The sequence below is a fragment of the Littorina saxatilis genome, linkage group LG4 (genome assembly GCF_037325665.1).
Source record: "Littorina saxatilis isolate snail1 linkage group LG4, US_GU_Lsax_2.0, whole genome shotgun sequence".
In the NCBI taxonomy this organism is placed as follows: domain Eukaryota; kingdom Metazoa; phylum Mollusca; class Gastropoda; order Littorinimorpha; family Littorinidae; genus Littorina; species Littorina saxatilis.
In genome coordinates this window covers 63604965-63627271 of record NC_090248.1, presented here as the reverse complement: position 1 = coordinate 63627271, position 22307 = coordinate 63604965, and the positions used below count along the sequence as shown (strand labels likewise).

The 22307-nt window shown below is 45.2% G+C and overlaps 1 protein-coding gene across 2 annotated transcripts in view; it reads right to left on the bottom strand.

Moving 5' to 3' along the window:
* The window catches only part of LOC138965350 (uncharacterized), a 49984-nt gene that overhangs the window by 433 nt on the left and 27244 nt on the right, over positions 1–22307 (bottom strand). For both annotated transcript variants that reach the window (XM_070337489.1, XM_070337490.1), the window contains 6 exons: positions 17757–17998; positions 16848–16986; positions 13410–13539; positions 11752–11894; positions 1224–1353; positions 1–59 (listed from right to left, as the gene is read on the bottom strand). The exon at positions 1–59 is cut by the window's left edge and continues 433 nt beyond it. In XM_070337489.1, coding sequence (XP_070193590.1) covers positions 1–59; positions 1224–1353; positions 11752–11894; positions 13410–13539; positions 16848–16986; positions 17757–17998 — 843 coding nt within the window. The remainder of the gene's footprint in view (positions 60–1223; positions 1354–11751; positions 11895–13409; positions 13540–16847; positions 16987–17756; positions 17999–22307) is intronic.

Genomic DNA, 22307 nt, shown 5'->3' with positions numbered 1-22307 from the left:
TTCCGTTACAACGGTCTTCCAGCGATCCCGTAAAGCATTGCAGCAGGTCGTCATTGTAGCTGGAACATGACGTCATATATGGATACCGAAGCGGTGACAAAAACTGAATTATAGTTCAGTGGTACATAATAGGTCCTAATTGAGATTTATTTTATTGAATGTTTAAGCTAAAGTTTAGCCAGCACAATCGATCCGACAGAAAGAAAATGGTTTACTACTTTCTAAACAAGTAAGCAATAGGTCGGTTAATAATGTCCTCAATAGCTTTAGATGGCGTTGAGCCAAGTTCAACACAGATGGTATACAATCAGAGCTAAGAATACCAGGCGTCAGGCTCTTCAGAAGGTCCCCCCAGACAAGATTTTTTTTTAAATTTTGAAAGCCTTTCAAAAACGATTTGTTGGTTTCTGATTTTTTTTTAATGTCTCTTCAACTTATTTGGCTCTTCGGGACACTTGTAGAAAGAGATTACGATTTTTAACAAGATTTAAAGTAGGCTACCGACTGACAAAGAATGTGAGCTTTAAGGAACCTTCTACATTTTACCGTGATACGCCTTAAGTGTGACTGGTTTTAAAGAGCAGACCAAGAACAAAAACACACATATGATCAAAGCTGACTTGGTCTCGCATCACACCCCACTTATTTGGGAACAGTACACGACAAGGATATTTGAATGTGAGGAAAAAAACACCCAGCCCAACTGCTTTTTCAATTACTCGTACTGAGTCGACACAGAAGACACATAAACACACAACCAGGAACACCCTCTTTACATTATCAGATACACTACCCCCCCCCCCCCTCTCTCTCTCTCTCTCTCTCTCTCTCTGAGAGATAACAACCAGGGGCGGATCAGTTAGTTTATAAGGGGGGTGCACTTGGAACTAAAAATCCCCCCTCCCCCGAACAAAAATTGTCAGAAGAAGCAAAATGGTAAGTACTATCTGATGCCATCTGCGCTTAGACATTGCCAAGGAATCATCTAAACAAATTCCAAAGTAAAAAAAATCTCTCTCTCTTATTTACCATTTCTTTTTAGCTCAGAGGTGGCACCCTGTGCACCCACACCCACCACCACCCACCCTGGGTCCATCCCTGGCAACGGACAGACAGGCAAACAGACAGACACAGAGGATACTTACAGACACTGCCTCTCTCTCTCTCACTGAGAGATAGCAATGGACAGACAGGCAAACAGACAGACACAGAGGGTCACTTACAGACACTGCGTGTCCAGAACAGGTTTGATCTCCGTGGTAAGCATGACAGTGTCCTTCAACTTGCTGGCAGCGCGTTGCGTGCACGTGCTCACCTCGTCAAACCTCGTGCAATTGGACTCTCCCTTTAACACTGTTGACACACACACACCTTTAACATTGTTGACACACACACACCTTTAACACTGTTGACACACACACACCTTTAACACTGTTGACACACACACACCTTTAACACTGTTGACACACACACACCTTTAACACTGTTGACACACACACACCTTTAACACTGTTGACACACACACACACCTTTAACACTGTTGACACACACACACCTTTAACATTGTTGACACACACACACCTTTAACACTGTTGACACACACACACCTTTAACACTGTTGACACACACACACCTTTAACACTGTTGACACACACACACCTTTAACACTGTTGACACACACACACCTTTAACATTGTTGACACACACACACCTTTAACACTGTTGACACACACACACCTTTAACACTGTTGACACACACACACCTTTAACACTGTTGACACACACACACCTTTAACATTGTTGACACACACACACCTTTAACACTGTTGACACACACACACCTTTAACATTGTTGACACACACACACCTTTAACACTGTTGACACACACACACCTTTAACACTGTTGACACACACACACTTTTAACACTGTTGACACACACACACACCTTTAACATTGTTGACACACACACACCTTTAACACTGTTGACACACACACACACCTTTAACATTGTTGACACACACACACACCTTTAACACTGTTGACACACACACACCTTTAACACTGTTGACACACACACACCTTTAACACTGTTGACACACACACACCTGGGTGTGGACGTTAAAGATCCCACGATTGACAAAAGGGTCTTTCCTGGCAAAATTGCTTAGGCACAGTTAATAATTGTCTACCTATACCCGTGTGACTTGGAATAATAGGCCGTGAAAGGTAAATATGCGCCGAAATGGCTGCAATCTACTGGCCGTATAAAATTTCATCTCACACGGCATCACTGCAGAGCGCCTAGAACTGTACCCACGGAATATGCGCGATATAAGACTCATTGACTGACTGACCTTTAACATTGTTGACACACACACACCTTTAACACTGTTGACACACACACACACACCTTTAACACTGTTGACAAACACACACCTTTAACACTGTTGACACACAAGGCCCAAGACAATGGAGACGTTCAGGATAATTATATTTCACTGAGACGCAAGTTATTATCACTTTATTATTGTATACTATTTATAACTATAATATTTTCATGATAACATCCTGAAAAAGGCAGCTTGCCGAAATATTGAAAAATAAAAATGTAACCTGGTTACTGCAGATGTGTCCACTTTTGTTTGACTATCATTATAAAGCTTGTATCTTTAAAGGCCAATATCAACGCGCGGCAGATGCAGCTCTAATTTATCGAGCTGGCAACGCCAAATTTAGCTCTGTGGCCGTTTACAATACCAAGGCTCGGTCTCCTGGGCTGAGGTGCACGAATCGAAACTGGGTGCCACCCAACTTGGTGGGAACAAGCGACGGGGTCTGATTGGTTGAAATCACACGAAAACTCAATGTCAACCAATCAGATCCCGCGGCTGCGTACCACCCATTTGGGTGGCACCCAGTTTCGTTCGTGCACCTCCGCCCTGGAGACGGGCGTTTGCCTATCAACCAAATTTATGATTATGCTGCACCTCTTAGTCACCGGTCTGGCCATCGGTTGATTAGCAAGGAATATTGCTATTTCATATGTTACGTGGATTTCCATTGGTCAATTGGGCAAAACTGAGCTCAGTGCAAAAGTGATATGGACGACATTTCTGTCGATATCAGTTTTGATATCGACGACCTCTTTATTGCTTCCCCACTTCAAAAACAAAACCACCTAAATTTAAAAACAAACAAATATATATGTGTAGCAAAGTGCACTTCGCTACCCTAAACACTCTAATCATCGCATAGCGAAACAGCCTTGTGTACAGTACAAACGGGATAACCCATCCCATAGCAGACGATACGATGATGCGCGCGCACCTTGCCGGCGCAAATTCTAATACAATACCTTTCTTTATATATCTACCTAACTTCTATCTTTCAAAGTCCCTTTTATCTTTGATACGGTCCTAATTATATTTAGGTTTGCATAGAAGTCACTGATTAGGCTGGATGGCTGCATATTATTGTGTTATTTACGATAATGCTTCGAACTGACCAAAGCGTCACTCTGACCTTGACCGGTTTTCATGTATCGTCGAGAGAAATTGATTCTCACAAACTCATCTTTGTCTTTTCAATCATTGTTTTGTCATTTTTGTATCACTATTACATATCCCGTACCTATGTTGCATATGATTTTAGTTTGTTTATAAGGATTTGGTTGTAATGAGTGATGCTTGGTTCCTCTGCAAAGATTGCTAATTTATGCAGACAGGTACTCGCGCAGGAATTTAGCCGATTCCATTTACTTTCGGACTTTACCGCTTCGTACTAAGTCAATGTATAATTTTCCCCCAAGTAACGCATATCATGATGTTTGTCTAGGGTTCTTCTTTTTATCTGTATGATTTATGAGTTTGTCCATTATTCCAGTTTAGAGAGTTTTGTAATTTTCCGCACTGAAGTTGGTTCAGTGCCTTCACTAGGACCATTGTTTTTGCATCCTACTAAATAAATATAAGTTTTTCCGAAATGTGATCTATTGCAATAGAAAGCTAAAGGTCGTAGCTTTAATTTGATGTATTGTTTGTTATGATTGGTTATGTATTTGTTTAAATAACGTAGGGTAAAGCAAGTGTAAGAAACACAGATTCCGTGTTTCTGGCCGTATTCAGGCGATTTTTATTCTCGGCGGACGGTGCTTTCTGTGCAGTCCGCGCCGGGGCTATAAGTATAAGCCGGACACCGGCATAAGCATGCATTCGCTCCTAGCAGCTGAACACGACACTACACTTGCTTTGCTGTCTACGGGTTTCGCCTTCGGCCTCTACGTTTCCTTGCATTGTTTTCTTGAATAAAAAGTTGAAACAAGACGCTTGGACTTGGGCTTCTCGTGTCTACTACTACTACCTTTCCACTCCTCCACTACATTTGGCGCTGCGCAGCAGGGTACAGAAGCATCAACTGAAAGAAGACAGTACAGGCAAACATGGCGGACGAGGCAAACACCCCCAACCTGCGGCTCTGCAAGCTGAGGCGTTTCACCGGCGAGGGCGACTGCGCCGAGACTTTCATTCAGGAGGCCAAGCTGATCCTGCAGCTACAGACGGTCCCTGCACTTGCTGCAGCGGCATGGATCCTTGGAGCGCTGGACGGAAGGGCTCGACAGGAGATCATCAGGCGACCAGCAGCAGAGGTCAACACTCCGGCCAAAATTTACGCCATCTTGGAGCAGACGTGGGGCGACCAGCGAGATAGTGTCGCACTGGCTGCCGACTTCCACAGGCGACAACAGGGTCTCGGCGAGTCCGTTAGCGAGTATGCCAGCCACCTACGCGCTGTGTGGGCCAAGACCAATGCTGCCGAGGCCAACACACTGAACGACAATACGCTGCGCAAGACCTTCGCCACAGGACTCCACCCACAATCCCTGAAGCGTGACATGTGCCGCTTCCTGCGAGAAAAGCCGGCCGCCACCTTCGACGAGGTCACCAGCGAGGCCATGCGATGGATGCGGGAAGATAGCCCTGCTGAAGCAACAGCTGAACAAGTCTTCGCTGCACCGGACCCCTCCATCGCAAGGCTCGAAGCACGCATCGCTGCCCTCACCACGGAGACAGAGTCCCTCAAGCTACAACTGGCGTCACAACCACCACCAGCTGCACCGACGTACCACCATCACCAACAGCAGAACCATCAACCCCAATGCAACTGGTGTGGCAGAGTCGGCCACCGGGAATCCGACTGCTTCCAGAAACAGCGATACCACAACAAACAGCGGCATCGGCCCCGACCTCAGCAACAACAGCACCAGCAGCAGTCATACCAGCAGCAGGGAAACTTCTAACCCCCGCTGTCACAAAACATTCAGCGGGGGGTAGGAAGAAGAAGACATCACTCACCGGCCAGTGTCCAACTGCCGATATCTCAATCAACGGACGCCCGGCCGAAGCTCTACTCGACACAGGCAGTGAGGTGACGACCGTCACCGACACATGGGTGGCCCAGCATCTCGCCCACTGCGACATCAGTGCCTGCCACGTCACCCTTCGAGCTGTCAACGGCGCTGAAGTTCCCTACTCCGGGGTCATCGTCGTCGACATCTCCATCCTGGGCCACCTCTGCAAGGATGTTCCAGTCCTTGTCGTCAAGGAGCCTACCGAGCCGTTCATGCAGAACCGCAAGAAGCGACTGCCGGTCTTGGTGGGCATGAACGTCCTTTCAACTTGTCTGCCCCAGATGTCCAACCTCCCTCCTTCCCTGCAAGCTGCTGTCCGGGAAGTTCGACTAGATCGCAACTCAACACGTGGTCTAGCTCGGACTTCCACTCCCTGCTCAATCCCTGCCTACTCCATGGCCACAATCCGGGTTACCAGCAACCAGAGGTACACTCGGCAATTGTTGGCTTCCCCACTTTCCCATCCCCTTCCTGGCGGTCTGCTGACTGTCCCCACCTTGGTCGCTGGGGACCCCTCCTGCCGGTTCATCAGGATCGCAAACCTCTCTCCTGAGGACAAGACGCTGCCTGCCAGAACGCCGATCGCCACACTGCACGCCACCGACACAGTCGAGAGCCAGTCCGACGTCACCTACAGCGCTACAGTCAACGAGCTAGTCATCTCCACGCAGCGCCTGTCTTCAGGAGACACGAAAACACCGGCACCAGCTCCATTCCATCTGCCAGACTTCGATGGAACCAGCAGCCAGAAGCAACGCCTCGAAGAGCTGCTGAGCAAACGAGCTGACGCGTTCCAGACCACTCCAGCAGACTTGGGCTACTGCAACGCCGTCCACCACAAATTGAGGACGACAGACTCCAAACCTGTCGCCCAGCCTTACCGCCGCATTCCCCCAAACAATCTCAAGGAGGTGCAAGAGCATCTGAAGGAGCTGCTCGACCGCAATATCATCACAGAGAGCCATAGCCCTTACGCTGCCCCAATTGTCATCGTCAGGAAGAAGGACGGCTCCATCCGCCTCTGCGTCGACTACCGCCGGCTCAATTCCAAGACAGTCGGCGACGCCTACCCGCTACCAAGAATCCAGGAGTCCTTCGACGCACTGGTGGGGTCTCAATACTTCTCGACCCTCGACCTGGCCAGCGGCTACCACCAGATTGCGATGGACCCGGCGGACCAGCACAAGACGGCGTTTGTCACCCCCATGGGCCTCTACGAATACACACGCATGCCCATGGGACTCATCTCTGCCCCAGCCACGTTCCAGCGTCTTATGCAGACCACAATGTCAGAGTTCTTGTTCCAGTTCTTGCTCGTCTACCTGGACGACCTCCTCGTCTACTCCAAGACCTTTGACGAGCACCTGGAACACCTCGACCGCCTGCTGGAACGTCTCATCAAGACCGGCCTCAAGATCCGACCAGACAAGTGTCAGTTCCTTCGCCGCCAGGTCACCTATTTGGGCCACACAATTTCGGCAGAGGGCATCAGCTGTGAAGCCGGCAAGGTCGACGCCGTGGTCAACTGGCCTACGCCCACGACCACAACTGAAGTCCGCAGCTTCCTCGGGTTTGCAAGCTATTACCGGCGCTTCATTGCCAAGTTTTCGAAGCTCGCGGGTCCTCTGCACGACCTTGTGGCAGAGGCCGAAAAAGGCACCAAGAAGAAGAAGAAAACAGACCTGAGGCACCTCTGGCAAGACACGCATCAAGCCACTTTCGATGCCATGAAGCGAGCCCTGACCTCGGCCCCAGTCCTTGCCTACGCTGACTTCAAGCAGCCTTTCATCCTGGAGACAGACGCCAGCCACGACGGACTTAGCGCCATCCTCTCCCAAGAACAGGAAGGACGACGCAGAGTCATCGCCTACGCGAGTCGACGATTGCGGCCGACGGAGAAAAACCAGGCTGCATACAGCAGCATGAAGCTGGAATTCCTGGCGATAAAATGGGCAATTTCCGAAAAATTCAGACACTACCTGCTGGGGGCCACATTTACCGTCCTCACGGACAACAACCCGTTGGTCCACTACAAAACGGCCCCCCTCGGAGCTCTGGAACAGCGTTGGGCAGCCCGACTGGCTCAGTTCAATTTTTCGATCAAATACCAGCCAGGGAAAACAAACCCCGCTGACGCCCTCTCCAGGATGCCCCCGTCATTTCCCTCTCCCACGACGTCCACCTCCCTCCCCCCTGAATTGGCAGCAGCGCAACAAATCTGCTGCGAGCGACAGGCTGCCGCCATCCCAGACGTCGCTCCCGCCTTCCATCATCCAGACACAAAAGCAGAGCCTGAGACAATCTTCCCTCGGCTGTCGTCCACAGAACTACAACGGCTTCAGAGGGAAGACACCACCATCGGGCCTGTTTTAACGACCTGGCCCACCAAACCTGCCACAGGCCAAGACCGTCAGCTGCGCAGTCTTGTACAACAGCACGACCGTCTCTATCTGAGAGATGGCGTCCTCTATAGAAAGGTAACTGACTCCATCCACGGGCCCCAGTTCCAGCTCGTCTTGCCGTCAACGCTCCGTCCAGATGTCCTAGCCATGCTACACGACAACATGGGTCATCAGGGCTACGACAGAACCATGCAACTTCTTCGGTCCCGGGTCTACTGGCCAGCAATGTACAGCCAGGTGAAGCAGTACCTCGACAACTGTCAGCGCTGCTGTATGGGTCGTCTCCCCTCGACGACCCACACCACTTCTACGCCTCTGCTGGCCAGCCGCCCTCTTCAGGTCCTCGCTGTGGACTTCACCAAGCTAGAAATTGCCAGCGACAACCTCGAGAACGTCCTCGTCCTCACTGATGTCTTCAGCAAGTTCACACAGGCGATTCCCACCAGGAATCAAGAAGCTGCGACGGTGGCGAAAGTCCTGGTCAACAACTGGTTCCACCGCTTCGGGGTTCCGGAGCGAATCCACAGTGACAAGGGCAGAGACTTTGAATCCAAACTCATAAAGGAACTCTGCGCCATGTACGGCATCAAAAAGAGTCGCACCACACCGTATCATCCGCAAGGCAACGGCCAGTGCGAACGGTTTAACAGGTCAATGCATAACCTGTTACGCTCCCTGCACCACGAGCAGAAGACCAGGTGGCCCCTTCATCTCCCGGAGCTGGTCCAGGCCTACAACAACACACCCCATGCGTCCACGGGCTTCGCACCACACTTCCTGCTCTTCGGGCAACAACCCAGGCTGCCCGTTGACGACATGTTGGGCTTCCCAGCCCCAGCAGCCAGCGGCACCATCGACTGGGTGCGGCAACATCGCCTGCGTTTGACAGAGGCTCATCAGAAGGCCTTTGACCACCTTCAACAGGCGGTGGTCAAGAGGACAGCGCTCACTGACAGACGCGCTGCAGACCACGGCCTCAACGTTGGTGACCACGTCTACCTGCGGAACCGGGTCCTGGGGCGCAACAAAATCCAGGACTATTGGAAGCCAGACATCTACAGGGTGACCTGCCGCGTCGCTGAACATCAGCACGTCTACCTCGTCGCGCCTTTAGCTGGTGGCGCGGAGCGAGCGGTCAATAGAAAGGACTTGCTGCCAGCCTCCGAGACTCTTGACAATCAAGACGAAGATACACCGTCTTCGGCTACCTCAGTGCCGAGTGAAACAGACTCTGAGAGTGACAGTGATGACGAACTCTGGATCACACTTCCAAGGCCCAGACCTGCGGCTCTTGCGGGTCCGGCTGTGGTTGCTGTGCCTCCTCCTGCACCTGTTGCTCAACCGGTACCAGCACCTCGCCGGTCACAACGAATTGCTTGCATGCAAGGTAACAATTAACTTGATTTTATTTTTTGAATGATCGTTTACTCGGTAGGCTGAATTTGACTGATTCAGCTAATGAACAATTCTACTAGTACTAGCATTCAACTGGGCTAAATAATGTTTTGCACATAAAACTCGCGAGTGTATCGTAACCCATGTGTATTGTTGCGATTTTTTCCCCGTTTTCATCACCTATTATTTCTGGAGATCAGTAAGGTCTGAATAGTAGTCGGTTAAAAGTCCAAAGTTAAGCCCTCAGTGCCATTGGCCCGTAAAGCTACCTATTTACGATTTAGGCGCAGAAACCCCTACAATTGATGAACGGGAATTATGGTTGACACATATATTTTGGGTAATGAACTCGTATCTAACTCATGACGTGGTGATATAGTAAGATGCCTTTACTGTAAAGCCGTGAGCGAGAGTTTTTGTGAGTGTTGACCTTGAAAGAGAAATCCTATATTATCAACTAAACGGGTTGGTGGGGATGAAGGTTGCATTTTTGTATGGTAGTGTTGACATTGTGTTACTTTTTCTCGGTGGAGAAAATTTGATACATGTAGCAATGTTTTCCCATGAAATTCCTGATTGTTTGCACTTTTATGTTTTTGACGCAGTACTTTGATCATATGTGAGACACTTTGAAAAATGCAGGCCTCAATTTTGATTTAGCAAAGCTGGTACTGATCACGAGAACATGTTTTTGTAACTGTAGATTTTCTCAGTGACATATGTGAAAGTCATAGGCAAAGTTTTCGCAATTTTTCTCTTTTTGGATAATCTAAGATGGTTTGATAAATTCAGCCCTTAGGCTTTCCTGTTTTTCTTAAAATCAGCGCGGCCGCTGATATGTAAAAGAGTTGGGGGGGATGTAGCAAAGTGCACTTCGCTACCCTAAACACTCTAATCATCGCATAGCGAAACAGCCTTGTGTACAGTACAAACGGGATAACCCATCCCATAGCAGACGATACGATGATGCGCGCGCACCTTGCCGGCGCAAATTCTAATACAATACCTTTCTTTATATATCTACCTAACTTCTATCTTTCAAAGTCCCTTTTATCTTTGATACGGTCCTAATTATATTTAGGTTTGCATAGAAGTCACTGATTAGGCTGGATGGCTGCATATTATTGTGTTATTTACGATAATGCTTCGAACTGACCAAAGCGTCACTCTGACCTTGACCGGTTTTCATGTATCGTCGAGAGAAATTGATTCTCACAAACTCATCTTTGTCTTTTCAATCATTGTTTTGTCATTTTTGTATCACTATTACATATCCCGTACCTATGTTGCATATGATTTTAGTTTGTTTATAAGGATTTGGTTGTAATGAGTGATGCTTGGTTCCTCTGCAAAGATTGCTAATTTATGCAGACAGGTACTCGCGCAGGAATTTAGCCGATTCCATTTACTTTCGGACTTTACCGCTTCGTACTAAGTCAATGTATAATTTTCCCCCAAGTAACGCATATCATGATGTTTGTCTAGGGTTCTTCTTTTTATCTGTATGATTTATGAGTTTGTCCATTATTCCAGTTTAGAGAGTTTTGTAATTTTCCGCACTGAAGTTGGTTCAGTGCCTTCACTAGGACCATTGTTTTTGCATCCTACTAAATAAATATAAGTTTTTCCGAAATGTGATCTATTGCAATAGAAAGCTAAAGGTCGTAGCTTTAATTTGATGTATTGTTTGTTATGATTGGTTATGTATTTGTTTAAATAACGTAGGGTAAAGCAAGTGTAAGAAACACAGATTCCGTGTTTCTGGCCGTATTCAGGCGATTTTTATTCTCGGCGGACGGTGCTTTCTGTGCAGTCCGCGCCGGGGCTATAAGTATAAGCCGGACACCGGCATAAGCATGCATTCGCTCCTAGCAGCTGAACACGACACTACACTTGCTTTGCTGTCTACGGGTTTCGCCTTCGGCCTCTACGTTTCCTTGCATTGTTTTCTTGAATAAAAAGTTGAAACAAGACGCTTGGACTTGGGCTTCTACATCTACTACTACCCTTCCACTCCTCCACTACATATGAAAATTTAATTATCCCAGAATTTAGTTGAGCAAGTGACTAAAGACTTTTTGAAAGAAAAGACATTTTGAAATACTGAAAAGTACAAGAAAAGAGTGAACAAAAATAAATAATAATCAGAGGGAGGGATATGGAACAGCCAAAACTGAGACAAATACTTTTGTAATTTCTTTACAGTAAATACAAAATGTCCAGAGAATTAGCAATATATCTAACATTGACTGACTGTGTGATGATATCTTCTGCTATTGGTCAGTTTCGACAGTGATATCAAAATCTCGACATCCGGTCTCGATTTTGATATCACTGTCTCAACAGACCATAGCAGAAGATATCATCACACAGTCCGTCAATATTGGGTAGTATACGGGAAGCTCATGCCGTTTGTAAAAATGCATCGCTGTTTCAATCTGTTCAGTAAGCCAGAATATTTACGTTTTACAACATTAACAAGGCTCTTAAGAAAAACTTATTTCAATTAAATAAAGGCGTGAATGGATCACACAAATATGCTTACCGTGACGATGCTTGCAGAAGTAGCGTAGGTTGTCATGACTACGCTGCGGGTCAACCAGTAGCTTCAAGAGGGCCAGGCGCGGATTATCAGCGCAAAGGTCAAGGTTATCTTGGAGACAATCCAAGGTGGAGTTGTTTGAAAGTCTGAAGAAAATATGTTTTGACATCAAGAGGTCATGTGTGACGGGGGAATGGTTGAAAAATATTGCAGGGTATGTCGTGAATATTTCTTGTGCAATAAATCGTACACACCTTTAAATATCTATACAACCCCCCCCCCCAGCCCCCTCCCCCCCCCCCCGGCAACCTTCCCCCCACCCCCGCCCATTTTAAGCCGTGCCTTAGGTAGAGTTGCCAGATGACTATATATATAATAAACTTGACGCAATCCCTTGAACTGCAACAAGGTTGACAGGCAATTCCATCTTGTCGATAAGAAATATATCGTGTCTACATTTCATCCGTGTCTTGTCGATAAGAAATATATCATGTATACATTTCATCCGTGTCTCAAGAAAAAGAAAAACAATCATGACATTTTCATGCGACACAGAAATCGTAACTTTAAAACCTCGAAAATCTTATCTGGGTCACACCAAAAAGTCACAACCAGAGTGCCTGGACCTAGCTAGCTAGGTATATAAGCTTGCTCAAGTAGCTCAGTTACCAGTGGCATCACCAAAGAAAGTCCCTGTGATTTTGCCGGCGAAGTAGAGATTTCTATCCACTGATCAAACACACAGCAAAACAATGACTTTGCCCTTTCCAACGAAATGGAGATCACTATCCAGGAATCAAGGACACCAACAGAAATTCGCTGGCGCTTTATACTGGCCGGGCCTGTATATATGTCGTGCCGAATTCACGTAATTGCCGAATTCGCGAAATCGGCAAAATGTTTGCCTATTTCACGTAATCGGCAAAACGCTGCCCATTACGCGAAATCGGCAGCGTTTTGCCGAAAACGCGTAAAGGCTTGTAAAATGTGCCGATTTTGCGAAATCGGCAGCCCGTTTTTGGCTTTAAAGTTATCAAATGCCTAGGATATCATCACACTTAGACAGCTAGGTACTGGAATGGATAAATGTTGCAATAATTGATAAGTTATGGCAAGTTATTGCAAAAAGTGTAGTTTTCGTGCATTACCAGAGTTATGCTTGACACAGACCAACACAGACCATCAAAACCAAAATAGGGAGGTAAATTCATGTTAATGCAATGATCTGGTGACAAAAAAAGTAACAGACTGGCTGTCACTTTTGCGAAATGGAAATTGTTTAGGAGCCTTTACGCATTTTCGGCAAAACGCTGCCGATTTCGCGTAATAGGCAGCGTTTTGCCGATTACGCGAAATGGGCCAAAATGTTGCCGATTTCGCGAATTCGGCAATTCCGTGATTTCGGCACGACATATATATCCATTAAATCGTTTTTAATTTAAAAAAAAATCATGTTCGTAACTTTCTATGCTGGGATATTCGGGTCGTTTCTACCCAGTTGAAAAATAGCAGTAACAGAATTATGTATTGTGTTGAAAATGGGTGACAAAAAAGGTGTTCAAAAAGTGGAGCAATTCAGTTTAGAGTGTAGCAACAGAACGAGATGCCTACATCCAGTTCATAAGTGATATCGAGAGAAAAATGAACGCCAATGACCTTACCCACAGAACGGAGGTATGAAGCCAGGATTGACGATGGACTGAAGAGCGGCCGAAATGACCCCAGTCTCCTTCAGACATCCATGCACTCTCTTGAACACGTCTCCAGGACATGTTGCGCTGGACAAGAGCTCTGCAAACCCACAACGATACTGGTATCCATGGTTACCAATCACTTAAAATGGTCATTTGGTGATCATGTGATAATTAGAAACGGATTAAGAGACTAACCAGAACAATGGACCCTAAAAACAATTTATTTTATTTTATTCAAATGTTAAAACATATTTTGAACACCCATTCTGTAACCAGTGCGCGCGTTGTGTTTAACGTGTGTAAGTGTGTGTTTATGTGTGTGTGTGTGTGTGTGTGTGTGTGTGTGTGTGTGTGTGTGTGTGTGTGTGTGTGTGTGTGTGTGTGTGTGTGCAGCGTGCGTGCGTGCATGCGTGAGCGCGGAAGATGGCTATATAGAAGCGAGAAGAAGTAGGGTAGCAACGAACAAATACAACCAGAAGCACCAGTCAGCAAGGACAACACAATACCACATCCAGTCACTTTAATATTCGTCGCATGTATATAAAAATTAACAAAAATATGCCGAGTCAAAAGAACCCTAAGGTGAATATAAACAAACTATTAACTGCAATTTAAATGACAAGTTTATTGCCAAAACAATCTTCATAAGCCTGGTATTGTTGTGTTTCTAACGACTTAGCTAAATCTCAGCTTAATACCATGCTGGATACATACGATACGGTTTCTCCAAAAGCAAGATATATAATTTGTCAATGAATTATAGGTTCGTTCGCTCGCAAATGCTGCCAACCTGAACATTTTCTTTACATAAGTTTTATAGTGGGCCTGTCTGACTGCATGCCTTTGACTGTCTGCTCAGAGACTGGCTCCTGATTATTCAAATTACATTTAGGCCTACCTAATTTGGTAAACACAAGAACAAACAATTAAAACCTGTTGGAAGGGGGGGTTACACGCAGTGAGCAAGGCTATTGTTTCAGAAAAATAAAGATTTCAAGAAAATACCACGGAAATTGCCAGTTCCAGAAGAAAAAAACCATTTTAACACGATTTAGGTCGCTATCTAGTATTCAGTAAAAGCCTAATATCAATGTGGCGAAGTCTACTTCACAAAGCTCGCTGCACAAAACTTTGGCACTGCATTTTCTGTAAATACAACTTCGCGAAGTCAACTTCGGGTTCAATTACACCATTAAGGCAGCCATACGCCGCTTTCGGATGAAGCATGCTGGGTATTTTCGTGTTTCTATAACCCACCGAACTCTGACAAGGATTACAGGATCTTTTTCGTGCGCACTTGGTCTTGTGCTTGCGTGTACACACGGGGGTGTTCGGACACCGAGGAGAGTCTGCACACAAAGTTGACTCTAAGAAATAAATCTCTCGCCGAACGTGGGGACGAACTCACGCTGACAGCGGCCAACTGGATACAAATCCAGCGCGCTACCGACTGAGCTACATCCCCGCCCTTTGATGACGTCATATCCGGCTTTTCGTGAAAGTTGAGGCGGCACTGTCACGCTCTCATTTTTCAACTAAATTGGTTGAAATTTTGGCCAAGTAATCTTCGACGAAGCCCGGACTTTGGTATTGCATTTCAGCTTGGGAGCTTAAAATTTAATTAATGAGTTTGCTCATTAAAGTTGTCATTAAAATCAATTTTTCGCAAACAGATTTAAAATTGATTGCATCGTATTCTTCATCACATTCTGAATCTAAAAATATATACATATGTCATGTTTACTCTTAAAATGTGATCACAATTAACGAAAATAGATTAATTAGTCTTACGATTAAAATTTAAGAAATCGATCCAAAAATGATTTCATCTTATTCTTTATCATTTCCTGATTCCAAAAACATCTAGATATGATAGGTTGTATTCAAAACAAGCTCACAAAGTTAACAAGAATACAGAAAAGCGCGCTTTCCTGCTTAGCACAATATATATACGCTACTGCGCTAATCTGGCGTGTCATTATCACTACGTTTTGCACGTGGGAAGTGAACGATATCCTTCTCGCGGGGATTGACGAAGCTGTACTTGTCTTGGTGAAAAAATACAGTGCGTTCAGTTTCCATGATCCCGTGAGTTCGACAGCTTGACAAAATGTAGTAATTTCGCCTTTCGCGACTTGTTTGATAATGTATTCGTGAATGTTCACTCGCTGGGCCTCGACCTTGTGTTAAAACGTCGCTGTTGTCATTTGTGTTATTGTTGTCGATGTTGTTATTGCTGCTGCTGCTCTTATTTGTTGTTGTTCTGCGTGACTCCCCACCCCTACGTGCAACTGTGTGTGTGTTGCTTTTTTAAAACTAGTAAAAAGTTTAAATGTACCCCTACTGCGCAATTTCAGAGTGACTTTGGTCATTAAAAATCTGAAAATTGTAATAATTCTTTTTTTAATATAAAACGATCCAAATTTACCTTCATCTTATTCTACATCATTTCCTGATTCCAAAAACATATAAATATGTTATATTTGGATTAAAAACAAGCTCTGAAAATTAAAAATATAAAAAATATGATCAAAATTAAATTTCCGAAATCAATTTAAAAACAATTTCATCTTATTCCTTGTCGGTTCCTGATTCCAAAACATATCTATAGATATGATATGTTTGGATTAAAAACACGCTCAGAAAGTTAAAACGAAGAGAGGTACAGAAAAGCGTGCTATGCAGCACAGCGAAACCACTACCGCGCTGAACAGGCTCGTCAGTTTCACTCCGTTTTGCACAAGCGGCGGACTACGGTCCTTGTGAAAAAATGCAGTGCGTTCAGTTTCATTCTGTGAGTTCCACAGCTTGACTAAATGTAGAATTTCGCCTTACGCGACTTGTTACTTTCTCCAATTCCCATGCCTGAATGATGCAAATTGTGAAATGTGATGATTTCAAGACTAATCCATGGAGCTTTGAAAATTGTAAAAAACAACAACAACCAATGTTTTTAAAAGCAATGCTTCCTCCCTGTCCCCCCACATCACCCACCACCCACCACCCACCACCCACCACCCATCACCCACCACCCATCACCCACCACCCATCACCCACCACCCACCACCCCAAATGTTTTGTTGAAAAACAATGATGCAAAATTGTGAAATGCGATGATTTCAAGACCAACCCAAGGAGCTTTGAAAACGACACAAATCATCCAATTGGTGGAAAAATCTCATGTGGGAGAAGTCTTGGTCCTTGAAAAAATTGTGCAGTGGAACCCCCCTTTTAAGACCCCCCCTCCCCCCCCCCCCCCCAATTTAAGACCTTGCTTTTTCAGACTTTCTGTTCATAACCTCTCTAAATTTACCCCATTTTAAGACTCCCTCCTTGTTAAGACCTCAAATTCTCAGATTTTTTAGGTCTTAAAAGGGGTGTTCTACTGTATTGAACTATGCTCACCAAAGTCAGTGGTAACCTGGATCTGGAAGTTGAAGGCGCTTGACTGCGCGCTTTCTTTACGCAGACTGACTTTGAGGACCTGATGGCTTGTTGTGCCTTCGATCGGCAGGTTCTTGTCATCATCGCACGTCAGTGTTCTCTGTAACAGCAAAGCAAAATGTCATTAGGAAACTTGTCACTCAACTCACCCTCACCAAAGGCGGATGACGGGGTAATGGATGGGGTCCAACCAGTGACACTGAAGATGATGTAGCTCCATGAGGTGCATTGAAGGCCTCCCTTAGAAGATAGCAAGGTTAATCATTAGTGTCAATCTATTACCATTTAAACAAACAAAAATTGGGGGGGGGGGGGGGGTAGGGGTTCTGTCAAACCTGTCTAAAACGACCACCCATGGTACCAACCATAGAGAGGTGTTCGCAATGGAGTGGGAAATTAACAAAAGGGAAAAAAACCATCAGAGATTCTTTTTGGTGGTCATGCATAATGGGAATGTGGTCTTTATCGAGAGGTGGTCGACAGGGCAGGTTTGAATGTATCATCAGATGGACATTACATCAAAGATCCCACATGGGGGCCTGGTAGCTCAGTTCAAAGAGCACTTGACTTAAGATCCTATGGTCGCAGGTTCGAAACCGGGCGGGGACAGACATGGGTCACCTTATAATGCCGACTCAGAGACAGTATCCATGTTCTACCCCCGTGTCACCACTGTGGCACGTAAAATATCTCTATCATTCTGCCATAGGTGCAGGTGGTTGATTACACCTTAACACGCATACACCTGGGTAGCATGACTGTTGCTGCTAGCTTTCCACTGGGAGGAAGTGACCCGAATTTCCCAGCGATGGGACAATAAAGTAATGAAAATGCACACACACAAAATGACAGCAAGAAGAATGCACTGACCGTAGAGGTGTTCATGTTGTTGGGGTTGTCGAAGATGAGGATGGTAACGCCACAGTCAAAAATGATCAGTTTCTCCACGAAGTAACGCAGACGCCTGTTGCTATCCGTGGCACGTATTTTGACGTCACAGTGGTCAATGGATGGCTGTGAATTGGTTCTGTATTCGGCGTACAGTGTGTAGACCTGGTCATCGTTGATGGTACGCTCTCCCTCATCAAAACACCCCGAACCAGTCATGTCCACTGCAACACATATTTCACAATGAGTGACTTTTGACATAGAAAATAGTTTCAAAGATTTCAGATGCTGCTGGGGAGAGGGGTTAAAAGTCACAACAACAAATGGGCTTTTTCTCAGTGACAGTGTTTCGTCAACTACCGTACCTTCATAAGAGCAAGCGGAATTTTTTTCTGAACAGGGACACCGATGAGACTGACCGAACACTTAATTCAATTTCAAATACAGGAAAGGCTGAAGCCAGGATCCATCTACGAAAACAATATCAGCTTGTGTTTGTGTAACCGAGTGCCGAAACACAACAATCACCTTTGAAGGCGAAGTCCAATCAAACAGGATTGAGAATTTTAGAGCTTATTTCTAAGCCCTATAAAAACTGTTTTAGTTATGCAAAGGAACCAAGAACATACAGAGAGACAGAAGCCGCCAGACCCCATCACAAACAGAACTCTACAATCCACAAGTGTTTAGCCGGCGACCTATAAATAGCTCGCACTCAAAGGCCAACAACTCTGCAGAGCCTGCTGTGAAAGGCAATGGTAGTCTCCCTGTCACACTCGCCCCCGTTAGAATGAACTTTGTCCCCAAAGTTCCGAACCACAGAGTTCCGAACCCAGGGCCCGCTCTACCTAAGCGATCAGTCCCCGTGTGAGGTTCGTCTGGATGAGACGTAGAGGTTACATGCCGAGTCTCAGTGATTATCAAAAATAATGGTCGAAGTTAGCGGATCATGAAAAATGCGAGCTTCAGCGAGCTTTTTCATGACCGCGAACCGAGACCATTATTTTTGATAATCACTGAGACGAGGTATGTAACCTCTTTATTCCTCCTTTCTTCAGTTATTCAAATAAAAGAGGAGTTTTTGTGCGAAAGTTTGATCGAATCATATTCACCCAACCAGTCTACCTGCGCAGGCGATCGATTAATGCGTGGTTGTATAGTTCCGTGCAAATCATTCTGATTCTGTTAACACTTCTTGTCAGTTTCCATGTTTTGAACTAAAAATCAAGTACACAGTTATGTTGTCATTCTGCTGTGGCGGTAAAGGCAGATAGTGTGTGTTCTGTTCATGTTTTGGTATCGCTCAGGAAATGTTCTTTCCTCGAATGTGACTAGCAGACGAAGTTTTACACCCGTGTTCCAACGTTAAAAACTGTATGAAGTTCAGTTTTCTGGGGCAAAATAGTGTATGAAACCGCTGCATGTTCTTTATATTGATTAAATGTTTGCAATTGATTGCGTGTGATCTGTTTATAAAATGAAATATTGTTGAAAACTGACCGTCGGATTGCAGTCTTGTCGATGCAGCCGAAATCTGGAAGTGGAACTACTCGTGTCGCTAGACTATGTATGAGAGTTACTTTTCCTTGGAATCTTGCTAGCGATAAACGATTGTGCACGGCAGATCTGAATTCAGAAAACAACCAAACTCATGAATTTTATATTGAGATTCATGTGTTCAAGCCTGTAGTTGCTGGTTTAAATGCGGTATGGCTGAATTGTTTGCTCCAGAAATGTATATTTCGTACATTAGAGTGTTCTGAACTTTTGAGTCGCAAAAAGTAGATCCACAATGTGTACAGTCTCTACCCATGAGCTATCGAGGATTCAGGCCCGTTGTTGGGTAAGTGATTTTGGTTGTTGGGTAAGTTACCGAAAATTATCCCCCCCTCTGCTTCTTTCTCTCTGTAAACTTGTAGGGCTACAGGGGCGGATCAGTTCATTTTATGGGGGGGGTTTCCAAAAGTATATTGTGAAGATATGGGTGTGAAGGCGCGAAGCGCCGAGCCGACGGCGCGAAGCGCCTAGCTTGCTAGGGGGGTCCGGGGGCATGCCCCCCCGGAAAATTTTGAAAAAAAGGATGCAAAATGGTGCAAGCTGGTGCATTCTGAGGATGATCATTACCAGTTCCAGGCAGCAGATTTTGTCACTGATTAATACCCACAAAATTGAAACTCAACCCAAAAAAACACACAAAAATATTTTTATTTTTTGGCTGGGGGGGGGTTTCCGGAAACCCCAGAAACCCCCCCCTCGTCCGCCCCTGGGCTAGTTATTTTTCGGTAACTTACCCAACAACCAAAATCACTTACCCAACAACGGGCCTGAATCCTGGATAGCTCACAGGTTGATGAGGTAGACTTTGAGGGAACTACTTTAGCGATTGAAAAGTTCCGAACGGTACGAAATATACATCTCTAGACCAAACAATACAAACATACTGCATTTAAACTGGCAACTACAGGCTTGAACACATTAATCTCGATATACAATCTATGAGTTTGGTTGTTTTCTAAATCCAAATCTAACGATCAGTGCAGAGAAACTCGCTCTTATGAGTGCACGCAAACTCCCAAGGCAAGTAACTCTCGTACGACAAGAGTAGTTCCCCTTCCAAATTTTCTGAACTGAGTTGCTTGGACAAGAGACTGCAATCTGACGGTTAGTTTTCGACAATATTTCATTGAGTCACTTGAGAAAAATTGACTCTATGTAATCGGTCAGTGTTAGTCTGTCCGGCCGGCCGGCCGGCCGTCCAGCCGGCCGGCCGTCCGTAGACACCACCTTAACGTTGGACTTTTCTCGGAAACTATCAAAGCGATCGGGCTCATATTTTGTTTAGTCGTGACCTCCAATGACCTCTACACTTTAACGATGGTTTCGTTGACCTTTGACCTTTTTCAAGGTCACAGGTCAGCGTCAAAGGAAAAATTAGACATTTTATATCTTTGACAAAGTTCATCGGATGTGATTGAAACTTTGTAGGATTATTCTTTACATCAAAGTATTTACATCTGTAGCCTTTTACGAACGTTATCAGAAAAACAAGGGAGATAACTAGCCTTTTCTGTTCGGCAACACACAACTTAACGTTGGGCTTTTCTCGGAAACTATAAAAGTGACCGGGCTCAAATTTTATGTGAACGTGACTCCCAGTGACCTCTACACTTTGACGTCTGCTTTGGTGACCTTTGACCTTTTTCAAGGTCACAGGTATGTCTTGAATTCTTCAGGTATGCATTGTGTTGTGAATAGCAATTTCTTCCTGTCCATCTGATGCCTCATATAATATTCAGAACTGCGAAAGTGACTCGATCGAGCGTTTGCTCTTCTTGTTTTACAAACAGATCACACGCAACCAAATGCACACATCGCATCAATTTAAAGAACATACAGCGGTTTCATACACTATTTTGCCCCAGAAAACGGAACTTCATACAGTTTTTAACGTTGGAACACGGGTGCAAAAGTTCGTCTGCTTGTCCCATTCGAAGAAAGAACATTTCCTAAGCGATACCAAAACATGACCAGAACACACACTATCTGCCTTTACCGGCACAGCAGAATAACAACATAACTGTGTACTTGATTTTAGTCCAAAACAGGGAAACTGACAAGAAGTGTTAACAGAATTGATTGATTTTCCCTGAACTATACAACCGCGCATTATTCAATCGCCAGCGCAGGTAGACTGGTTGAGTGATTTGGATTCGATCAAACTTTCGCACAAAAACTCCTCTTTTCTTTGAATAACTGAAGAAAGGAGGAATAAAGAGGTTACATACCTCGTCTCAGTGATTATTAAAAATAATGGTCTCAGTTCGCGGTCATGAAAAAGCTCGCTGAAGCTCGCATTTTTCATGATCCGCTAACTTCGACCATTATTTTTGATAATCAATGAGACTCGGCATGTAACCTCTACATACAAGCTCTACAAGTAACTAGTAACTAGCTCTACAAGTTTACAGAGAGAAAGAAGCAGAGGGGGGAATAAAGCACGGAAATGCACCAGTGGCTTTATGCAGTTCCGTTTTCAAATACAGAGAGTAATAATAATAATAATAATGGACATTTGCTATAGCCAGGGATGCAAAATAGCCGCCAAACGGCGAAAAAATCGCCGTTTTTACTTTTTGAAATCGCCGTTTTTCATGCACAATCGCCGAAAAAAAAGAAGAGGAAAAATGTAAACCGAGCATGCCTCTCTGTGTTTATTCTCAAGCGGGCGAATCCGAAAGCCGTATTCTTAAACGGGCGAAGCTGTAAACCGTTTGTCATTTCCACAACACGTGAGCGCGGGCGCGTTAACTTGTGCCTTCCCGAAAAATGGCTTCGTGCATAAAGTTCGTTGAACGCGGGTTTGAAAAGAAAATCAAGGAAAACGCAAAGAACGAGTGGAAATGGGAGTGGTTGGACAGAAACGTCAACGAGCAAAGAGTAGGCGATGTCATCCGCAAAATTGAAAAAGCCGGAAACGCATTTTGTGTGGCGTGTTCGAAACCAGTGGTGTATGGCAGCCGCGGCTTTGTGGCA